The sequence below is a fragment of the Sus scrofa genome, unplaced genomic scaffold (assembly GCF_000003025.6).
Source record: "Sus scrofa isolate TJ Tabasco breed Duroc unplaced genomic scaffold, Sscrofa11.1 Contig53, whole genome shotgun sequence".
NCBI lineage: Eukaryota > Metazoa > Chordata > Mammalia > Artiodactyla > Suidae > Sus > Sus scrofa.
Genome location: NW_018085237.1, coordinates 667,322 through 686,033, shown reverse-complemented (window position 1 = coordinate 686,033; position 18,712 = coordinate 667,322). Strand labels below are relative to the sequence as shown.

General features: G+C 35.6%; 2 protein-coding genes and 1 pseudogene across 2 annotated transcripts; all 3 read right to left on the bottom strand.

Moving 5' to 3' along the window:
- Nucleotides 1-273: 273 nt before the first annotated feature.
- LOC100737611 lies at nt 274-1,232 on the bottom strand (annotated as a pseudogene).
- An 8,517-nt stretch (nt 1,233-9,749) lies between these two features.
- On the bottom strand, nt 9,750-10,541 carry LOC100154572 (olfactory receptor 8J1-like). The gene has a single exon (XM_001926268.3). It carries the CDS (start codon nt 10,539-10,541, stop codon nt 9,750-9,752), a length of 792 nt encoding a protein of 263 aa, XP_001926303.3.
- A 5,376-nt stretch (nt 10,542-15,917) lies between these two features.
- Nucleotides 15,918-16,877, bottom strand: LOC100155793 (olfactory receptor 8K1). The gene has a single exon (XM_013987100.2). It carries the CDS (start codon nt 16,875-16,877, stop codon nt 15,918-15,920), a length of 960 nt encoding a protein of 319 aa, XP_013842554.2.
- Nucleotides 16,878-18,712: the final 1,835 nt, after the last annotated feature.

The window sequence follows — 18,712 nt, the reverse complement described above, 5'->3', positions numbered from 1 at the left end:
CTATGCAGCTATCAGATGAAATGGTGAATTTTTAAAATATATATATATATATTTTAATTTGAGAAATGCTATGACACAGATCCTTATGGTAATTTATGCATATAAATTATAATTTGAAGTCAAATTTGACCACAAAAAATTCAGAGAATTATTTTATTTTACAGTAAATAAAATTTTATTGGATACTAAGTAAGAGCAAGGCACTCTATTAGTTTTAATAGTCAAGGGGAGAAAAAAAGATCATTAAAAAAAGTCCTCTTTTGTTTATTCAAATTATTTTTTAAATGTTATAAAGACAAAAGCCTCGTTTCTATTTATGATATCTTTTTTCAGGGCATTCTTTATATACTTGTTCCTAAGACTGTAGATTAATGGATTCAACATGGGGATGATCACTGTGTAGAAGACCGAGGCCATCTTATCTGTGTCGAGGGAATGGTTAGAGCTTGGTTGTAAGTACATGAAGATGAGGGTGCCATAGAATATGGTGACTGTCAGCATGTGGGAGCCACATGTGGAGAAGGCTTTGTGTCTTCCTTTAGCTTAGCATATCCTCAGGATGGCAGAGATAATGTATGTGTAGGAGACAAAAACAACCAGGACAGAGCAGATGAAAGTAACGCCAGCACAGGCCAACACTGAGAGCTATTTGGAGTGCGTGTCAGAGCAAGTTAGCCTGAGGAGAGGCATGTCATCACAGTAGAAATGGTTGATGATATTAGAGTGACAGTAGGAGAGGCGGAAGGTGAGGATGGTATGAAACAGTGCCATCAAAAAGCTGTAGCTGTAGGGGCTTCCACCAGCTGAATACAGACTCCCAAGGACATTGAGACTGTGTAGAGGAGAGGGTTGCAAATGGTCACATATCTGTCATATGCCATGGAAGTCAGAAGCAAACACTCTGACACCATGAAAGTGAGAAAACTGCCTAACTGAGAAGCATGTGCATTGAAAGAGATGACGTTTTGTTTGTACAAGAAGTTCCCAAGGATTTTGGGTGTAATGACGGAAGAATAACAGAAATCAACAAAAGCCAGGTTGCTAAGAAAGCAGTACATTGGTGTGTTGAATTTTGGATCTGTTCCAATGACTAGGATTAAACCTAGATTGCCTACTAATGTGAAGAGTTAGATGGACAAGAAGATCACAAAGAGAGGCATCTTCAATTCTCTTTGATCTGTGAGGCCAATGAGAATAAACTCCTGGACCTGGGTGCAGTTGATCTGAGGCATATATCTTTAAGGAATCTGTCTGAGAAGTAGAGAAAAGAGCTGAATTCGAGTTGCCGTTATATAAGTAGTGTTCTTATATGAGAATATCTTGTGCAGAAATTTGGTGCTAATACTGAGATTGTTAATATATAGGGATTCTGGGAGTCGGTGGAGAGACAAAAGGAATATATATATATATATATATATGTATGAGAAAGCCGTATTTCTGTTCTCCCAATTCCGTTGTCTACACAAGGAATGGAGCTGTGGAAGAGTCTGCATTCATCGCCTGGGTTTCTGTTGAAAGGTCCTGGGCATTAAGCTATTTGCAACTTTAACCTGACTTGTGAAGAGGTTTATCTATTGTTTTCATTGAAAAAAAAATGTTAAAAAAAAGAAAAAAAAGAGGGAAAATATTAACATGAATAGCATAAAGGAAAACAAATTTTCTTCAGTGGCTCCTGTCTCTGATGGATCTCTCACTGTACCTGTGCAGACACAACTCTACATTGTTTCAATGCTGTCAGAAATATTTTGCATTTTGCTTTGTTTGAAAAATGTTTTACTTAAAGATCACTCTAGATTGCAAATTATCTTCACAGTTATCTTAGTAAAAAAATGGGTACATATGGAAGGCATAATGAGTTTATTTACTCCAATTTTTTGCTAAATCTTTATGTAAAAACCATATTGTTATGCCCAATCTATAGATGAGGAAGAGAAAATTGAAACATAAATACTACCCCCCCAACAAAGTCAGAAGATTGGTTTGAGTACAGTTAGTTGTGTTTAAATCCATATGTTTCTGACTCAAAATTCCACACCTCATTATTATGCTGGCACTATGGTAGATCTTATCTGTCCTGTTGTGAGAAACTTAAATTATGTCCAGGTTTTTCTTGTTATAATATTACACAAACATCGTTATCTTTTAAGGATGAAGTTACATGATCAAAGGAAATGAATGCTGGTAAAATTTTGATACATTGTAATTTAGAATAATGTTGATATTCTTTCCAAGGGATTTGGAAATGATTGTCTCTTTATAAGTTAGGTTATAAGTCTCTTTCAACTTGTTTACCTTTTATCATAGAAACATTATATTTTAATTATACTTTTTGTCTTCTTACTTCGTTTATTTATTTTTTGGCCTCTTTGTCAACAACGATGTCCTTTAATGTTTCTCTTCTGCTGTACATGCCAAACTTTGTACACTTCTTTACAAGAAAAAATGGTTAAAGGGAAAACTCTATTTGTTTTTTTAAAGCCTGTTTAATTGTCATCTCTCTTCCTTGAAGAGTTACATCCCAAGTTGAGTTAATATATTTCACATTTGTGTTCTAAAATCACTTTAGACATACTTCGTTTATATTTTCTCTCACATTTATAACAACCTTCTATTCCCATACCTCTCCCTCTGATAAACATTAGATACATTTTGGTTGACTGCCTTGCTGCTTTTTTTTTCAATTTTTTAATAAAGTATTTTCTAAATATTAGATAATGGGGAATTAAATATTATTTTTACATTAACTAATTTAAGATTAATAACATAATAAATGTATTTGAACATTTCTTTCAATTATTCCTAATGTATTCTTTGCTTTGGAAGATATATCTATGAATATAATGGTGATCTTTAGCCTCCCTTCTAATCCTCAGTAAAATTTCCAGCTCATGTAAATGTAGAAAGCATAGTTTTGAAATAGATTGTAATCTGGTCAATCATGGGCCTACTTTTTCCAAATCTTCTCATAGATTCTAAACTAGAATTTTTATTTTCTTAATACATATATATATATATTTGTGTGTGTGTGTGTGTATATATATATATATATATATATATATATATATATATAGACACAATGTAAGTCATTGTATAATTTGCTATTTTTATTTTAGTTTATCTTTTTTAGGGCTGTACCCACAGCATATGGAGGTTCCCAGGCTAGGGGTCTAATTGGAGCTATAACTGCCAACCAATGCCAGATCCAGATCCAAGCTGTGTCTGTGACCTAAACCACAGCTCATGGAAACATCGGATCCTTACCTCACTGAGAAAGGCCAGGGAAGGAACCTGAAATCTCATGGTTCCTAGCCAGATTCATTTCCTCTGTGCCATAAGGGGAAGTCCCAAATGTGCTATTTTTATACATTAAAACATCTTGATCTACTTCCTACTTGTATCAACTATATTTTGGAGTTTTGGTGACCATAAATAAAGGTTAGAATTCATCCATCAAGAAGCTTAGAGTGGAGTTCCCATCGTGGCGCAGCAGAAATGAGTCCGACTAGGAATCTTGAGGTTGCCGGTTCAATCCCTGGCCTCGCTCAGTGGGTTAAGGATCTGGTGTTGCCATGAGCTGTGGTGTAGGTCACAGATGTGGCTCGTATCTGGCATGGCTATGGCTCTGGCTAAGACTGGCAGCAATAGCTCCAATTAGACCCCTAGCCTGGGACTCTCCATATACCGCGGATGCAGTCCTAAAAGGGCAAAAAACAAAACAAAACAAAACAAAAATTCTTAGTGTATAAACAGAGGAAGGTAGCAATTATGCAGATTCCGAATAGTGAGTTATAATAATCTGATGGAGTTAATTACTGAAAACCAAAATACTTATAATAGCAGGCCTTGTAACTAGAATACTTTGACAGGGGAAAGGTTACAGGAAGATTTACCTAGGTAAACATCATCAAAACTAACATTTAAGAAAGATTTAAGGCAAATAAAGTTTCAAAAAGAGAACATGCAAAAAACTAGGGTTAAGTACATGTCTAATTTCTCCAAATTCTATACATATGAATACACTGCACCCATTCAACCTTAAATTTTGGACCTTTTTCTGACTTTAATTAGCAACTTGAGCTTGGGAAACTTACTCAAACATTTTGAAGACCAATTTATTCATATTTAAAAAGCAACTAGACTAGGTTATCTCTTCACTCATTCCCACTCTTTTAGTTGTTCTTGTTCACTTCAAACTTGGATGATCTTGATACTTTCAACAAAACTAATATGAAATGTGAATAAATACCATTTACCTTTATTTTGCAAAATGTACGTCAGATGTTTTCATCCTACTCCATTGTGTTATACTCTTTAAGTTAAAAATCTTATCTTGAGCTGTTCTGGCCATGTTATTACACATCAGTGAGTCAGATTCACCATTTTGAAATATACTTCTCTAACCTACTTGGGAAGAGGGTATTCCTATTTATCCTCCTAATTGGTTGGATAGCAGATTACTGCCTGGTTTTATCAGTGTCTATGTCCCAGAGGATGTTTCTCAGAGTATGATGCAAGTAAGATCATCAAAAAAGTTAAATTACAGGAGTTCCCGTCATGGCGCAGTGGTTAACGAATCCGACTAGGAACCACGAGGTTGCGGGTTCGGTCCCTGCCCTTGCTCAGTGGGTTAACGATCCGGCGTTGCCGTGAGCTGTGGTGTAGGTTGCAGGCGCGGCTCGGATCCCGCGTTGCTGTGGCTCTGGCGTAGGCCGGTGGCTACAGCTCCGATTCAACCCCTAGCCTGGGAACCTCCATATGCCGCGGAAGCGGCCCAAGAGATAGCAACAACAACAACAAACAACAACAACAACAAAAAAAGACAAAAAAAAAAAAAAAAAAGTTAAATTACAGTCCCTGCTCAACTGCGATGCCAAGGCAGGCTGAAGATTTATTGATGCAATCCCTTGTATTTGAGGATCTGCCTACCTACAGCTCTGTCTTTGGTATAGCATGATTGCTCTAAGATTTTCCTAATTCTCAAAATATTATTAGCTTATTTTTCAAAGGATTTTTTGTTGTAAATTATTAGTGTCAGTCTTGAAATTTGGATTTTAAATCAGGCAGGGGTTACCATTTTAAAATTTTTACAAATAGCTCCCTAGGAGATGTGCATCCAGGTCCTCCAAGGGCATGATCCTCAATACAGCACACACAGGACATTTGGTAAAAGCTTTGGGCACCAACTTACACCTTAGTCACTCTGAGTTATGTGATGAATAAGAAATATGATTCCATTTAGTGTTTGGGGAGATTAGAATAGGATTGTGTGTTTTATATGCTGGTTATGACTATAAAATATACTCCTTAGTTTTCTATTAAATACTTTAACACTTGTTTGCAATATAATAAAGAGGGGAGTAAAATCTTGTGTTTCTTTTTCATGCTGTCTAAACAGGACACTTTGACTTAAAAAGTAAATATAGCAAAGGCTTAGACATCACAACCTGTTCCATCGTGTAGATGATGATCTAGATAGGAAGTTTATATGTTTGAATTTCATGTGGCAGATGTTAAATAACTATTTTAAGAATGTATAGTCTCTCTCTTTTTCTAATTTTTTTTTCCATCAGGGAGCATCTGGTACAATTGTACCAGATGTATATAGTACAAATAGCTCAATGTCTCAACTCTGCTTACGCCTTGTTAGAAAATGCCATGATTTTTGATTTGGAATTAGGATGTCTTTGGGATACATATTGACTATTATTTACAGTATGATTCTTCAAACAAACAAAACCCCAAATAGTGTCCCTAGGCAAGCCTTTCAACCTTGAATATAATTAAGAGGAAACCATTACTAATGAATTAGAAATAGAGTCCAGAAATTACATTGATTCCCCAATTTTGTTTTAATCTTAAAATATACTATTATATCACATTAAATAATTAAACAAAGCAAAAAGGATATAGGACGTATTATAGATGGCCATGGAAAACCAAGACGACATTTTATGTGAGCGTTCAGGAAGTTTATACGGTAAATCCTTTCTGTATTTCCCGATGGTCCTGTTTGACATGAATCCATAGATTTCTACCCAAAGCTGTAGTAACCACTGGAGGTATACATACTTAATTCAGGGCTTAATTCTTCCTGCAACACATTGCTCTTTCTCATAGCTCATTACAAACAAGATTTATAGGGCGTAGTGTCTGTGAGTAAACATGTAATAAACACCATGTCCATTGAACAGAACTCGGCTACTCAAAAAATCTGTAATGTAGTAAATGAAGGTTTCCATCCTGAAACATTAGATTGGATCAATATATCAACATTTTAGAGATGATTAACTAGTGGGTGTATATGAAAAGACACTGCATAATGTCATTCTTATTTTTTAGGGGATTTATGAGTTCTCATACTTAATTCCAGGGGAAATAAAAAAGATTCCAAAGAACATACACCCTCCATGCTTACCAAAACCTCTGCTCTGGTTGTCTATTCTTAAACTAGGGCCATTCATCAATAATTTTGTAATATTAAAAAAATAAGATATAGTGCAAAATAGGCACTAAATACTTTGTCACAAAGTTAGTGTAACTGATAAAAAGGTATTTTCCTTGGAATGTCTCATATTAAATCTCCTTAAACTGGGAGGTTTAGAAGAAAATCCTTTGGGTAAAAATTGACAAGATAATTAGTAAGGAACAGGTTATTGCTCAAAAGTTTCTTTTCCTAGATTTGTCTGTTTTCACTGGTATCTGCCTAATGGGTAAAGACCTCCCAGTGGAAGACGAAAGTAAGAGATGGTTTTATTGATGTTATGCTCTTCTGTCATAGTGGAGGAATCAACATTGCTGACCAGTGTGTTCTTTTCCAGTAGAACCATTTCAACATAATGATGACGTCAGGTGACTCTGAGGATCTGTAAGTCCTTGCCTTCCCTCACTTGGCTGGTTAGTAGTAGAAGGAGACTCTAGAATAATGAGTCTTTGTTTCAGAACTTCAAAGTGACCTGCTTTCCACTGAAGACTCTTGTCTAAACCACTGGATCACAAAACTTTGGCATTCAAGAAGCTTTCAAAACAAGGCAATTGTGTTCCAGTCTCAAGGTGTGAACATGCATCTTAGCTCATTCCTGGTTATATGCACACACTCTCCTCTCATTACCTGGGATGCACTTCCTTTCTGCTGTGCATTCTCCCCGACTACCTTCTATGTTGTTTCATCAGGGAATCCTGGTAAAGATTCACTAAATTGTGAAATATGCTAATGGCGCATAAGCACAGTTTAAGGAGCCCCTATCTACACTTCTCTCAACTTCATATACAAACACCACTTCCTGTAACCATCTCAGAGCAATGTCTCTCATCCTCCAAGACTTTTCCTTCACTGATTTTCTAACATAAAGTGTATTAATCTCCTTACTCTTAGGACAAATATCAAAAGATTTTATTCTCTATTTCTCTTAGGAGTAACATGACTTTCTCTTTATCCTCCTTCTCTTTATAATATAGAGCTAGACAAGAAAAATTTTGTTAACAATTTGCTCAGTTGATTTACCCACACAGAACATATCTGGTAAATCTACCACATAGTTTATATTAAATAAACTTCAAAATATTATAATACTGGTCCAAAATATAAGGGGGAGAGGGACAGAAGTTTTTTTAAACATGATGCATAGACCCTAAAGATTTCACTGAAACATAATGTGCCAAATATGATCAGGATAGGAGTTATATAGTTGGAAACTATATATTTGGTATATTAAATAATTATTCTATGAGTATATAATTTCTTTTTTATTTCATTGATTAACTTTACAAATGAATCTACCACAATTGGCCAAATGCCCAATCTCAACTTGTACTTTGACAAGTCACTACATTTTCCTGCTAGGTAGTATTCCATTATACAAATGGACAAAAAACCAAATTTCATTTTGGATAAATCAGATTTGTCATGTAAATATACAGAAGTGTTATTTTGAGAGGAGTCATGAGGACCTTCAGATTTGCTGCTAGATGGGCTAATTTGACTCAGAGTGGAACTTGAAAAAGCCCATTCACAGAGTTGTTTTCAAAACAAATGTGATCTTAGTGGCTCTTCTTGGAAAGACCAAAGTTGTAGATAAGGTGAGGTCCAGTTCTGGTCCAATACTGGTTGGTATAACCAACAGACTAGAAGATCAGTGCAAGCATAAAAGAGATTAAGCTCAGTAATAGCCATTTAAGAAAGGCAAGTTAAAACCACAGCAGGGGAGTTCCTGTCATGGTGCAACAGAAAGGAATCCAACCAGGAACCATGAGGTAGAGGATTTGATCACTGGCTTTGCTCAGTGGATTAAGGATCTGGCATTGCCATGAGGTGTGGTGTAGGTCACAGACATAGCTCAGATCCCATGTTGCTCTAGCTGCGGTATAGGCTGGCAGCTATAGCTCTGACTGGACCCCTAGCCTGAGAGCTTCAATATGCTGTGGGTGCAGCCCTAAAGGGCCAAAAAAAAAAAAAAAAAAACCAAAACCAGAACACACACCAGGGTGTCACTGCATATCAACTAAAATGGCTCTAATAAAAAAAAAATGCCAATACTAAGTATTATGAAGAAGCTGGACAACTCATTTTTCTGTGGGAATAAAAACTTTGGAAAACTTTTTGGTAGTTTTATAAAAGGTAGTTTTAAGTTTATCCAATTACCCCAGCACATTGTACTCTAAGATATCAATACAAGAAAAATAAAAACATGTGTGTAAACCTAACATCCTTATGCAAAATTAATAGCAACATTATTCACATAATGCAAACAATAGAACAATCCAAATGTTTATCAATTGGTAAATGGATAAACAAAATATATCCATACATGAAAATGCTACTCAGTAATACAAAGCTTCATATTTCTAATACATGGTACACCATGAAATAAACAAAAAATTTTGTGGAGTTAAAAAAGCCAGACATAAAAATCTATACATTATATGATTCCATTACATGAGAATTCCTAAAACAGAAAAAAAAAACATGATACAGAAAGTAGGTCACTAGTGGCTTGAAAGTATAGGTGGACTGAATATTAATTGGAAATGGGCAGAAAGGCAAATAAATATCTACAACTGGATCATGGTTATATTTGCACAATTTTATTACAAATATTGACTTTTGTAAAGTCACAACTTTGGAGCTGGATCTAGATAATGGTATGGTTGCATAATTCAATGGATTTACTAAAAAAAATACTAAAATGATTTTGCTTACAATGAATTTACTTCCAATAGATAAATTTCATGGTATATATGTAAATAAAGCTATTAAAACATCACCAATTAACAACTTTTTTAAATTTTGTGGCTAAGCCGCAATTTATCCAGACATTATAAAAGGTGTGTAAAATTTTAATTATAAAATTATACATTAATTCCTAGGTATATACTATAAATATCTAAGTTTAGTTGAACTTTGTGTAATGAAAATATGAACTATACACAGTTTGTTATGCATGTTCATGTAATTGTTGGGAGTGTGGGCTTTTGAGTTAAATTTGTTTTGGATCCCAATTCTATCATTTATTAGCTTGTAAATTTGGGCCATCACTCTTCTCAAAAGCACTACTATCTTATCTAAAAATTGGCTTAAAATTCAAACGATACTCGATTGGATTAAAAAAAATGGATTAATGTAATTGTAGAAATAAATGATGCTTACAAATTGCTTAACTCACTGCCAGAAGTAGTATACAGCATAAAAATTACAGAAGCCACAAATTATTTTTTTTACATTCTTACTGTTTTCACTTAAATTAATTTACAAATCAGAAATGGATTTTAAAACTACCTTTTAGTGTTCCATAAAAAACTGACACTGCCATCATATGTGATACACAAGTGGAAAAGCCTTTTTTTCTTCCTTCAGTTGAACATATCCTTAGAATGGACAAAACGATGTTGAAATAAAATACCACAACTATAATTATGGAAGAAACCAAGTTTGTAGCTGCAGATATAAATACTACTCTTTCTGGAAAGGAAGTATCAGAGCAGGACAATGCTAACAGAGGTCCAGTATCACAACAAAAATGATTGATTACATTGGAAGAGCAATGAGCCACTGAGAATACAGAAGATGAAGTCACAACTGATGTAGAAAAGCTATAGAAGTATGTGAGGGAATCCAGCAGAAGGCAGATCCGCTGAGATACCACCACCATGTAGAGCAATGGGTTACCAATGGCCACATGGCGGTCATAGGCCATCACAGCTAACATGAAAACCTCAGCCACAATGAAAACCAAGAACCCTCCCACCTGGGTGGCACATTCATAATAGGAGGTGGTGTGCCTTTTTACTAAAACGTTGGTGAGCATTTTAGGGGCAATGACAGTTGAATTGCCAAGGTTGATGATTGCCAAATGTCGGAGGAAGAAATACATGGGGGTCTGCAGTCGAGGGTCCACACTGGTGAGAGTGATGATGATCAGGTTCCCAGCCATGGTCAGCCCGTACATGACCAGGACCACAAAGAAGAGCGGAAGCTGTAGGTCTGGGTGTTCTGAGAAACCTGTGAGAATTAACTCAGAGACCCACATGAAATTTCCACGAGCCATGTTAGAGTTTGGATGGTCATCTGTTTGGAGAAGACAAGAAGTGATTTAAACTTTACAGATTTATTTTCTAGGACTGTCGTTAGATAGACAGCAAGGGAGGGCGATTCCTTGGGTGAGATTTCCTGCAAAATTATGCTGCCAAATTCTATCAGCTCCTCTATTTTGTCTGAAATCTAATGTGCTGCTGGTTACATACTTTATCTTAAACTGCAAAAATAAATTTTATATGGCATCTGTTTTAAATCACGAGCATTGTATTCATCCTCTAATTTTCTCTTTCAAATTGCTGTATCATGTTTGCCAGTTCCCAAAATGCTTTGCCATTCTAAGTTAGTATCCCCTCTTTTCTTCTCTTGGGTTGATATTTCCCTAGGTTATTAATACTGTTATTGACTATATTGTATCTTTGGTCTTCATGTCAAGACTCTCATATTAGTTGGAAGGCAAATAATAGTAGGAAAGCTTTTTTTGAGTAATTATTCTAAGTTGTGTTTTTAGAATAATTGAAATATCTGTAGCTTCATTTTCAGTGATTTCCATAATCAGGTCCATATCACTTTTCTTTTCTTACTGTCTTACCAGACGTGTGCTGAATATAAAATTTTATCTCTGGCCCCTCGAATTCTTTTTTTTATTTTTTTTATTTTATTTTACTTTTTTTTTACTTTTCCACTGTACAGCAAGGGGATCAAGTTCTTACTCCTATTTATTCTTCTGAGACTACTCTGTTTGTGTGTGTGTGTATGAGTGAGAGAGAGAGAGAGAGAGAGAGAGAGAAATAATGACATGTAATCTGAAAGAAGATTGTTCATTATTTGTAGCAGTGACCTTTCCATTGCCATCAGAAACTGGAATAAATGTAGTGTGTCAAATGAGGCTACCAACCTTGAATTTGGAGTATTGAAGAATGTCATTCCTGGTCACACTGTAGGCCTTTTCAATCTTTTTAAGAGTACTAATAAGCAACAGGAAGGCTAAAAAAATAAGTGAGTTGTCTTTAAACTATCACCAATGTTTTATGGCTAATGAATAATTAATAACCTTAAAAATGTATTTAAAATTGTCTCCATGAGCTTAGAATTTTCTTTTATTATAAATTTACGAGACTGGATTTTTGTTCAAGTAAATTTATTTTTGAACACCTTATTTTGGATTACTTGAACCAAAGGTTTCCTAGTAAATGAACATTTTCTTCCTGGGTTTCTTTTTCCACTTGAGAATGTCATAGAGGTTGAGTCCAATCAAACCAGGAATCTGGGGATCTGCAGATTCTTAATATCTTGATCCTGTTTATGCAGTGTCTTTCCTCAAATAGAAATCCTTGGCCAGGGATTGAACTCACACCATAGCAGTAACCAGAGCCACAGCAATGACAGTGTTGGATCCTTTCCCCAACATTTTAATTTAAATGTTGGCTGATTTATTTTACTTTATTTATCTAAAGATCTTCTATTATACATTGATTATATACTATTCTTCCATATATGTTTTTGCCTATATTTGTATGTTACCAGAGTTAATGAAATTTTCTTGAGGAAATTTGTGATGTAGAGTTATATTCACAAAAAGGAACATCATTTAAAGTTTGAGTAATTGTGTACCCAGTTCTCTTTCACAGTTTATTCTTGTGAAACTTGCATTTTTTTAATTTTAGCTAGTATCACAGAAATAAATCTGTTATATAAATAATCTCAGTGAGTAAAAATTTATTATGTCAGTAGTGGTATAACCTACTTAAATACCTAAAACCTAATGATGCCAGTTTTAATTTTGAAACATAAATAGTAGGATGATATTTTACAACATCTATTTTCCAAAAATATTCTAAATCTTGGAAATAAGCTTTAAGTATTGTATTATTTGATTTTCCATAATGCCCATTGCCTTCCAAAATGAAAGTGAAATGGCTCAGTTTAGGGTATCATTTTGATTTTTAGAAGCCATACAATGATAATGTAAATATTGTCTACCCACCTCTAATGTAAATCTGTTTCAGCCTCATAGAGTTTCTTTTTTTTTTTTTTTTTTTTTTTTTTTTTGTCTTTTTGCTATTTTCTTTGGGCCGCTTCCGCGGCATGTGGAGGTTCCCAGGCTAGGGGTCTAATCGGAGCTGTAACCACCGGCCTACGCCAGAGCCACAGCAACGCAGGATCCGAGCCGCGCCTGCAACCTACACCACAGCTCACAGCAACGCCGGATCGTCAACCCACTGAGCAAGGGCAGGGACTGAACCCGCAACCTCATGGTTCCTAGTCGGATTCGTTAACCACTGCGCCACGGCGGGAACTCCCCATCATAGAGTTTCTGAATGGCTGTGGCAGTGAGAGTTAGTGGAGCTCTATAAACCTTTGAGAGCCTAACTCTGAAGCACATGTGATTCTAGCATCCACAAATTGTCTTTCATATCCTTGGGGAAGATTTCATTTGGGATTGACTCCTTAACAAGATGTCCCTCCAGTAGTTCATCCAGACACCCCAGAAGTCTTCTTGTGAGTGCGTGTGTGTGTCTGTTTGTCTGTCTCTGTGGTAGGCTGGACCTACATTTTTGAAGTGAGTTTGATTCCATGACATCTGATGAATGTGTACCTGTCAGAGTAGCTCATTTGCATTGAGATTCGTTATTGCAAAAATATAATATTAAAGAGCAAGAAACCAGAGGATTAGCAGTGAAGTGAGAACAAAGTCCATGAATAATTTGTATTTCTGTTATGCCACTCTCTCTGTTGGGTTTTTTCCTCCACTTTTACTTCAATGATATAAAGTTAGCATAGTCATTATTTCAAGGAAAGGGGTAAAAAGGATGTTCAAAGTGAGTATTTTCCCTCCAAAAACAATCCTCAGTAATAAATGTATTATTTTAATATTTTCTTTATGATTTTCTTTCAGGTGAGAAAAGGTAGAAGAATATAATTCCAACACAATATTTAAAAATAAAGCTCCTGCATCATGTCTATACATTTCTCATCACACAAATAAAATTTTCAACCACTGAATATTTTAGATGCACTTTTTTTTAATTTGGCTTCTTTATTTTTTTATTATTTTAAGTGATTTTTATTTTTTCCATTATAGTTGGTTTAATGTGTTCTGTCAATTTTCTACAACAAAGTGACCCAGTATACAGTTTACACATTAAAAGACTGTACCTATGACATTGAATAGCTGATGTTATTCATCTATTACGGCCATTTTGCAATTTTTGTCATCATACAATGATAAGGATATGTCAGTAAATGTCAGTATCCTCTCTTGAAAAAATACTACTTGGAAAAAAAAATCACAATGTGTGGCACTTTTTGTTAAGGTTTTATTTTTTATTTAAAATTGCTATGCAAATATGTAAGTCATTCACCCAGCAACACATAGTTAGACTATAGAAGAAACTTATGAATTTATTTTAGAAATGAAAAGCATGAGTATATCACGTTATAAGCACAATTGTATTTATTACAGCATTTTTTAATTGTGGTAAAAGAAATAAAAACCTGCAAACAACCAAGTGTCCATCAGCTGAAGAATGACCAAATACAAAGTGATTAATCTATACTCCACAGTTGTATGCTGACATTGAAAGTGGAAAAAAAAAAAACTTTACTGCATAAGAAAGAGGCTTATGATGAATTCTCAAATTAGAAAAGTAAGTTTAGGGGTTTTGATATATTATGATTTTTTTAAAAATTCTTTCTATATGGGTGATACAGCAGATGTGAATAATATTCTTTATATTTACTTGGGCGTTGTGAAAAGTATGGAAATGATAAAATTTGGATGAAAGTATACAAGATGAAAAGTCCTCAGTATAATATTAAATGTTAGTCTCAAAAATAAAATTTATTCATGACAATATATATGTGTATAGACAGGATCCAAAGCTAACATGGTAAGCAGAATTGATTTTTTTGGAGAATACAATTTTATATTTCTTTTACTTTGTTTAATTTATGTTTTACTTTATTTCATTTGTATTTAAAAAGTTATATGTTTTCAAGCATTATAGAAGTTACAATGAATACATAAAATTTGTGTATGTTTCCAGGGTACAATATGATATTTTGATATATACACGGTGAAGTGATTAGCTAATCCATCAGCTCACATAGATAATTTTTTTCTTTTGTGATGAAAACACTTAAGATGAACTCTCTTAACAAAGTAGACCACAGCACATTAAAAAATAGACAGAGTAGATGAAATATATGAAACTGAAAAGGGGAACGAAGCCTTGTGTTAGCAGAGTCCAAGCAAAATATCGGCTCTGTGCATAGAAGCTCACGAAGGAGTCAAAGGATACATAATGAAAGTGCAATTAGCCCTAAAGTGTACCCTTGTTATCACTAACCTTTGTTATCAATGCTACAGCTTTTCAAAATAGTGAAGTCATTTTAAGAAATGACCAGATAACACCTTTATCTTGACTTTGCCAATCCTAAATCAACTTCTTTATCCAGAAGCTATCCTAAACTAAGTTAGCTGTAGTGTGAGGGTCTCTGAAAAGATATCCAGAACTAGCCAAAATTTTTCTCATGGTTTTTAATTAAAAAAAAATTCCCAAATGCCCACTCAAGCTATGAAATGGAAAATCTTAACTCAGTCCGACCGACAATTTCATTCTGAGTTGGCAGGCTTTATTGCCTATGCAGTTTAGATTCTTGAAGCAGCTTGTTCATGTTGAATTGTAATCACAGATTTACTTACTTTCTTGCCACTTTTCTCCTACATATTCTTCATGGTTCAATTTTGCTTATTTTTAATACACAGGGACTGCTATAACATATACAGTACTAATTTTCTAGTTCACTATAACATATACAGTACTAATTTTCTAGTTGACTATTTGAGACTTTTTTTTAACCTCTGTGAATGTTGAGTTTGACCAAAAATTTGGTATGGGAGTTCCCTTCATGGCGCAGTGGAAACAAATCCAACTAGGAACCATGAGGTTGTGGGTTTGACCCCTGGGCTTGCTTAGTGGGTTAAGGATCCAGCGTTGCCATGAGCTGTGGTGTGGGTTGCAGAAGCAGCTCGGATATGGCATTGTTGTGGCTCTGGCATGCAGGCCAGAAGCAATAACTCCAATTAGACCCCTAGCCTGGGAAACTCCATATGCCAGGAGTGCAGCCCTAAAAGGACAAAAGACAAAAAAAAATTGGTATGCTTTGCCCTATTTCTAAATATATAGTTTCCAAAATGATCCTGAAATTCACTTGAGACTTAAATTATCTGGCTCTAATATTTATTCAGTGCAAGAAGTGCTTCACCAAGAAAAAAAAGGAAAGTAATGTGGTACGACATTTCTACTTTTTGATGCTATAATTGGACTGACAGAATATTAAAGAACAGGTTTTGGACCCACCTTTGCAAATGAATATTAAGACATTAATTGGGAATTTTACATCGATTCGTTAAAGTTCTCCTCAGAGCATCTTTTACTTCTTTGTTTCTCAGGCTGTAGATCAGTGGATTCAGCATAGGGATCACCAGGGTGTAAAACACAGAGGCCATTTTATCCGTAGCAAATGCATGGCTGGATTTGGGTTGCAGGTAAATAAACAATAAGGTCCCATAGAATACAACCACCACCGTTAGGTGGGAACTACAGGTAGAGAAGGCTTTGTGTCTTCCGTCAGTTGAGTTCATTCTGAGAATGGCCATCAGAATAAACGTGTAGGATACAAGAACAATCAAGAGGGAAGAAAGCAAATTACACCCAGAAAAGATCAAAATGATTGATTCTAATTCGTGTGTGTCAGAACAGAGCATGGACATCAGAGGGAGGCAGTCACAGTAAAAATAACTGATGATGTTAGAGCCACAGAAGGACAACTTAAATAACTTAATTGTGAGTAACAGTGACACAAACGTGCTGTAGAGGTAGGAAGTGAGTACCAGCCCCCAACACACTTTCTCTGCCATGATGACCACGTAGAGAAGAGGCTTGCAGATGGCTACATAACGATCATAGGCCATCGCTGATAGAATAAACAGCTCAGTGATGATGAAAACCTCAAAGACTGCTAGTTGGGTGGCACACCAATGGTAGGAAATTGTATTTTGGGACTGGACAAAGTTGACCATCATTTTTGGGCCAATGACAGTGGAGTAACCAAGATCAGTAATTGACAAATGTCTAAGGAAAAAGTACATGGGAGTATGTAGCTTGGAGTCCAAATGGGTCAGGATAACCATGCCCAGATTTCCCATCACTGTGACCAAGTATATGATCAGGAAGATTCCAAAGAGAGGTGCCTGCAGCCCAGGGTTGTCGGTGATCCCCATGAGAATAAATTCAGTCACCTTGGGTACAGCAGTAAGGTTGTGTTTCTCCATATGATTCATCCTGGTAACCTGCATATAAGATCAATACTTAGTACATTTGAAATGCTCTCTTCTACTTCATTTTTTTTTTCTGTTTAAATGGACATACCTGCTGGCACATGGAAGTTCCCAGGCCAGGGACTGAATCCCAGCCACAGTTGTGACCTACACCACACTGCCCCAACACCAGATCCATAACCCATGTGCCAGGCTGGGGATTGAACCCACCCTGCCTCAGAGACAATGCCAGATCCTTAACTCCAAGAGAGTCTCTTTTAAGAGAATTTAATGTATGAGATATAGAATTGTTTTCTTTGTTTCAAATTATAGAGATTCTTCTTCCCATGAGGTCAAAATCACACATACCTACATTCATATGGCCACCTAAGTGCCTGTTGATTAGCTTTTCTGATTGTAATGCAAGTTCCTGGCATTAAGTTTTTGATTATGGGGACAGTCCATTTCAAAACCATTGACCTCGAATAAGTACATTTTCAGCCACACAATTTCATCAAGAGCCAGGCTGCCCCATCCATAAGGCTTCCCTTTGGAAAATGACTGCTTGATTGACTCTGCTTTTCCCTTCTTGCACATTAATTTTGGCTCTTATGTTTTAAATTCAGCAGTACAAAGAGAATCTAGGTGTCCTGCCCTTGACCACAATGAAAGCAGAACCCAGGGTGTTTCTCTGTGTCTCCCCTCAACCTCTCTGTGTGGCACTAAGTGAGTCATGTAGTCTCCAAGGTATGCCTAATAAGCCTTGTTTTTCAAGGTTCCCTGATAACTGTTTTGGGGGTGCATTCTACAATCATCATAAGAATCACAAAGGCTGACCCAGCCACAGCACTAGCTCTGGCCAAGGGAAATGTCCCTGAGGGCTCTCAACAAATATTAAGGCCCACTTGAATGTCCATCGGCATTCCTAGTTGATATAATCACAAAACACACATTCACTGAAACGTTTGTAAAGTATGCCTTAAAGGGACAAGATATTTTGAAGTGATCATTTTGATACAGCTACCATGGCCTACTTCTTGTTACCCAGTCTTTTTTAAATATATCAAATACCTATCCATCATACTTCTGCTTTTTGTTTAATTTTCAAGTAATTTATAAAACAAAAATCTACACTCAAGCCATAAAACTTACATTATCAACAGTCATTATATCTGTTTAAAGTTGTAATACATAGAAAGACATTCTAAACTATTGGTGGAGTGATGAATTGTGTGGTGATTAGATAACCTCTAACCACTGTATACAAATTTCAGTTATTCTCACTTATATTATTCTCACTTATTATAAAGTCAGCTTTTTTGTCCAATTCAAAATCTAATGCTGTTGATTTTAGAATTTTGCTATTAATAGTAGTTCTCCTTTGCCATATCTGTCATTTCTGACAATTAAATTACCTCTTATGAACTTCCAATCATATGTCCCTCTTTTGTATAAAAAAAGACTTGGCCATTCTTATTATTTATGAATGCTGATGACTTAGGGAGATTCATATAAAGAGACCAGTAGAAAGAGGACTACAAATGAATATCAAGCACCAACAGAGAAAGCATTATGCGCCAGGCATTTTTTCTGAGCACTTTATGTATATTAATTTATTTAATCCACGCAATAACTCTAGGAAGTAGATAGTACGGTCATCTCAGCATTCACAGGGTATTGGTTTCAGGGCCTGCTGCAGATCCCAAGATCTGCAGGTGCTCAAGCCTCATAGTCCACCTGCCTTACCCTCAGGGGATTCTGCATCTGCAGATTCAAACAACCACCACTGGTAAACATAATAATGTATGAACTTAAAATAATATGTGTCTACGTGGACTCCTGCAGTGCCATGTTGTTTA

Excerpts from the sequence above, each read along its gene's own strand:
- LOC100155793 (XM_013987100.2), bottom strand. The coding sequence starts at position 16,877 with ATGAATCATATGGAGAAACACAACCTTACTGCTGTACCCAAGGTGACT.
- LOC100154572 (XM_001926268.3), bottom strand. The coding sequence starts at position 10,541 with ATGGCTCGTGGAAATTTCATGTGGGTCTCTGAGTTAATTCTCACAGGT.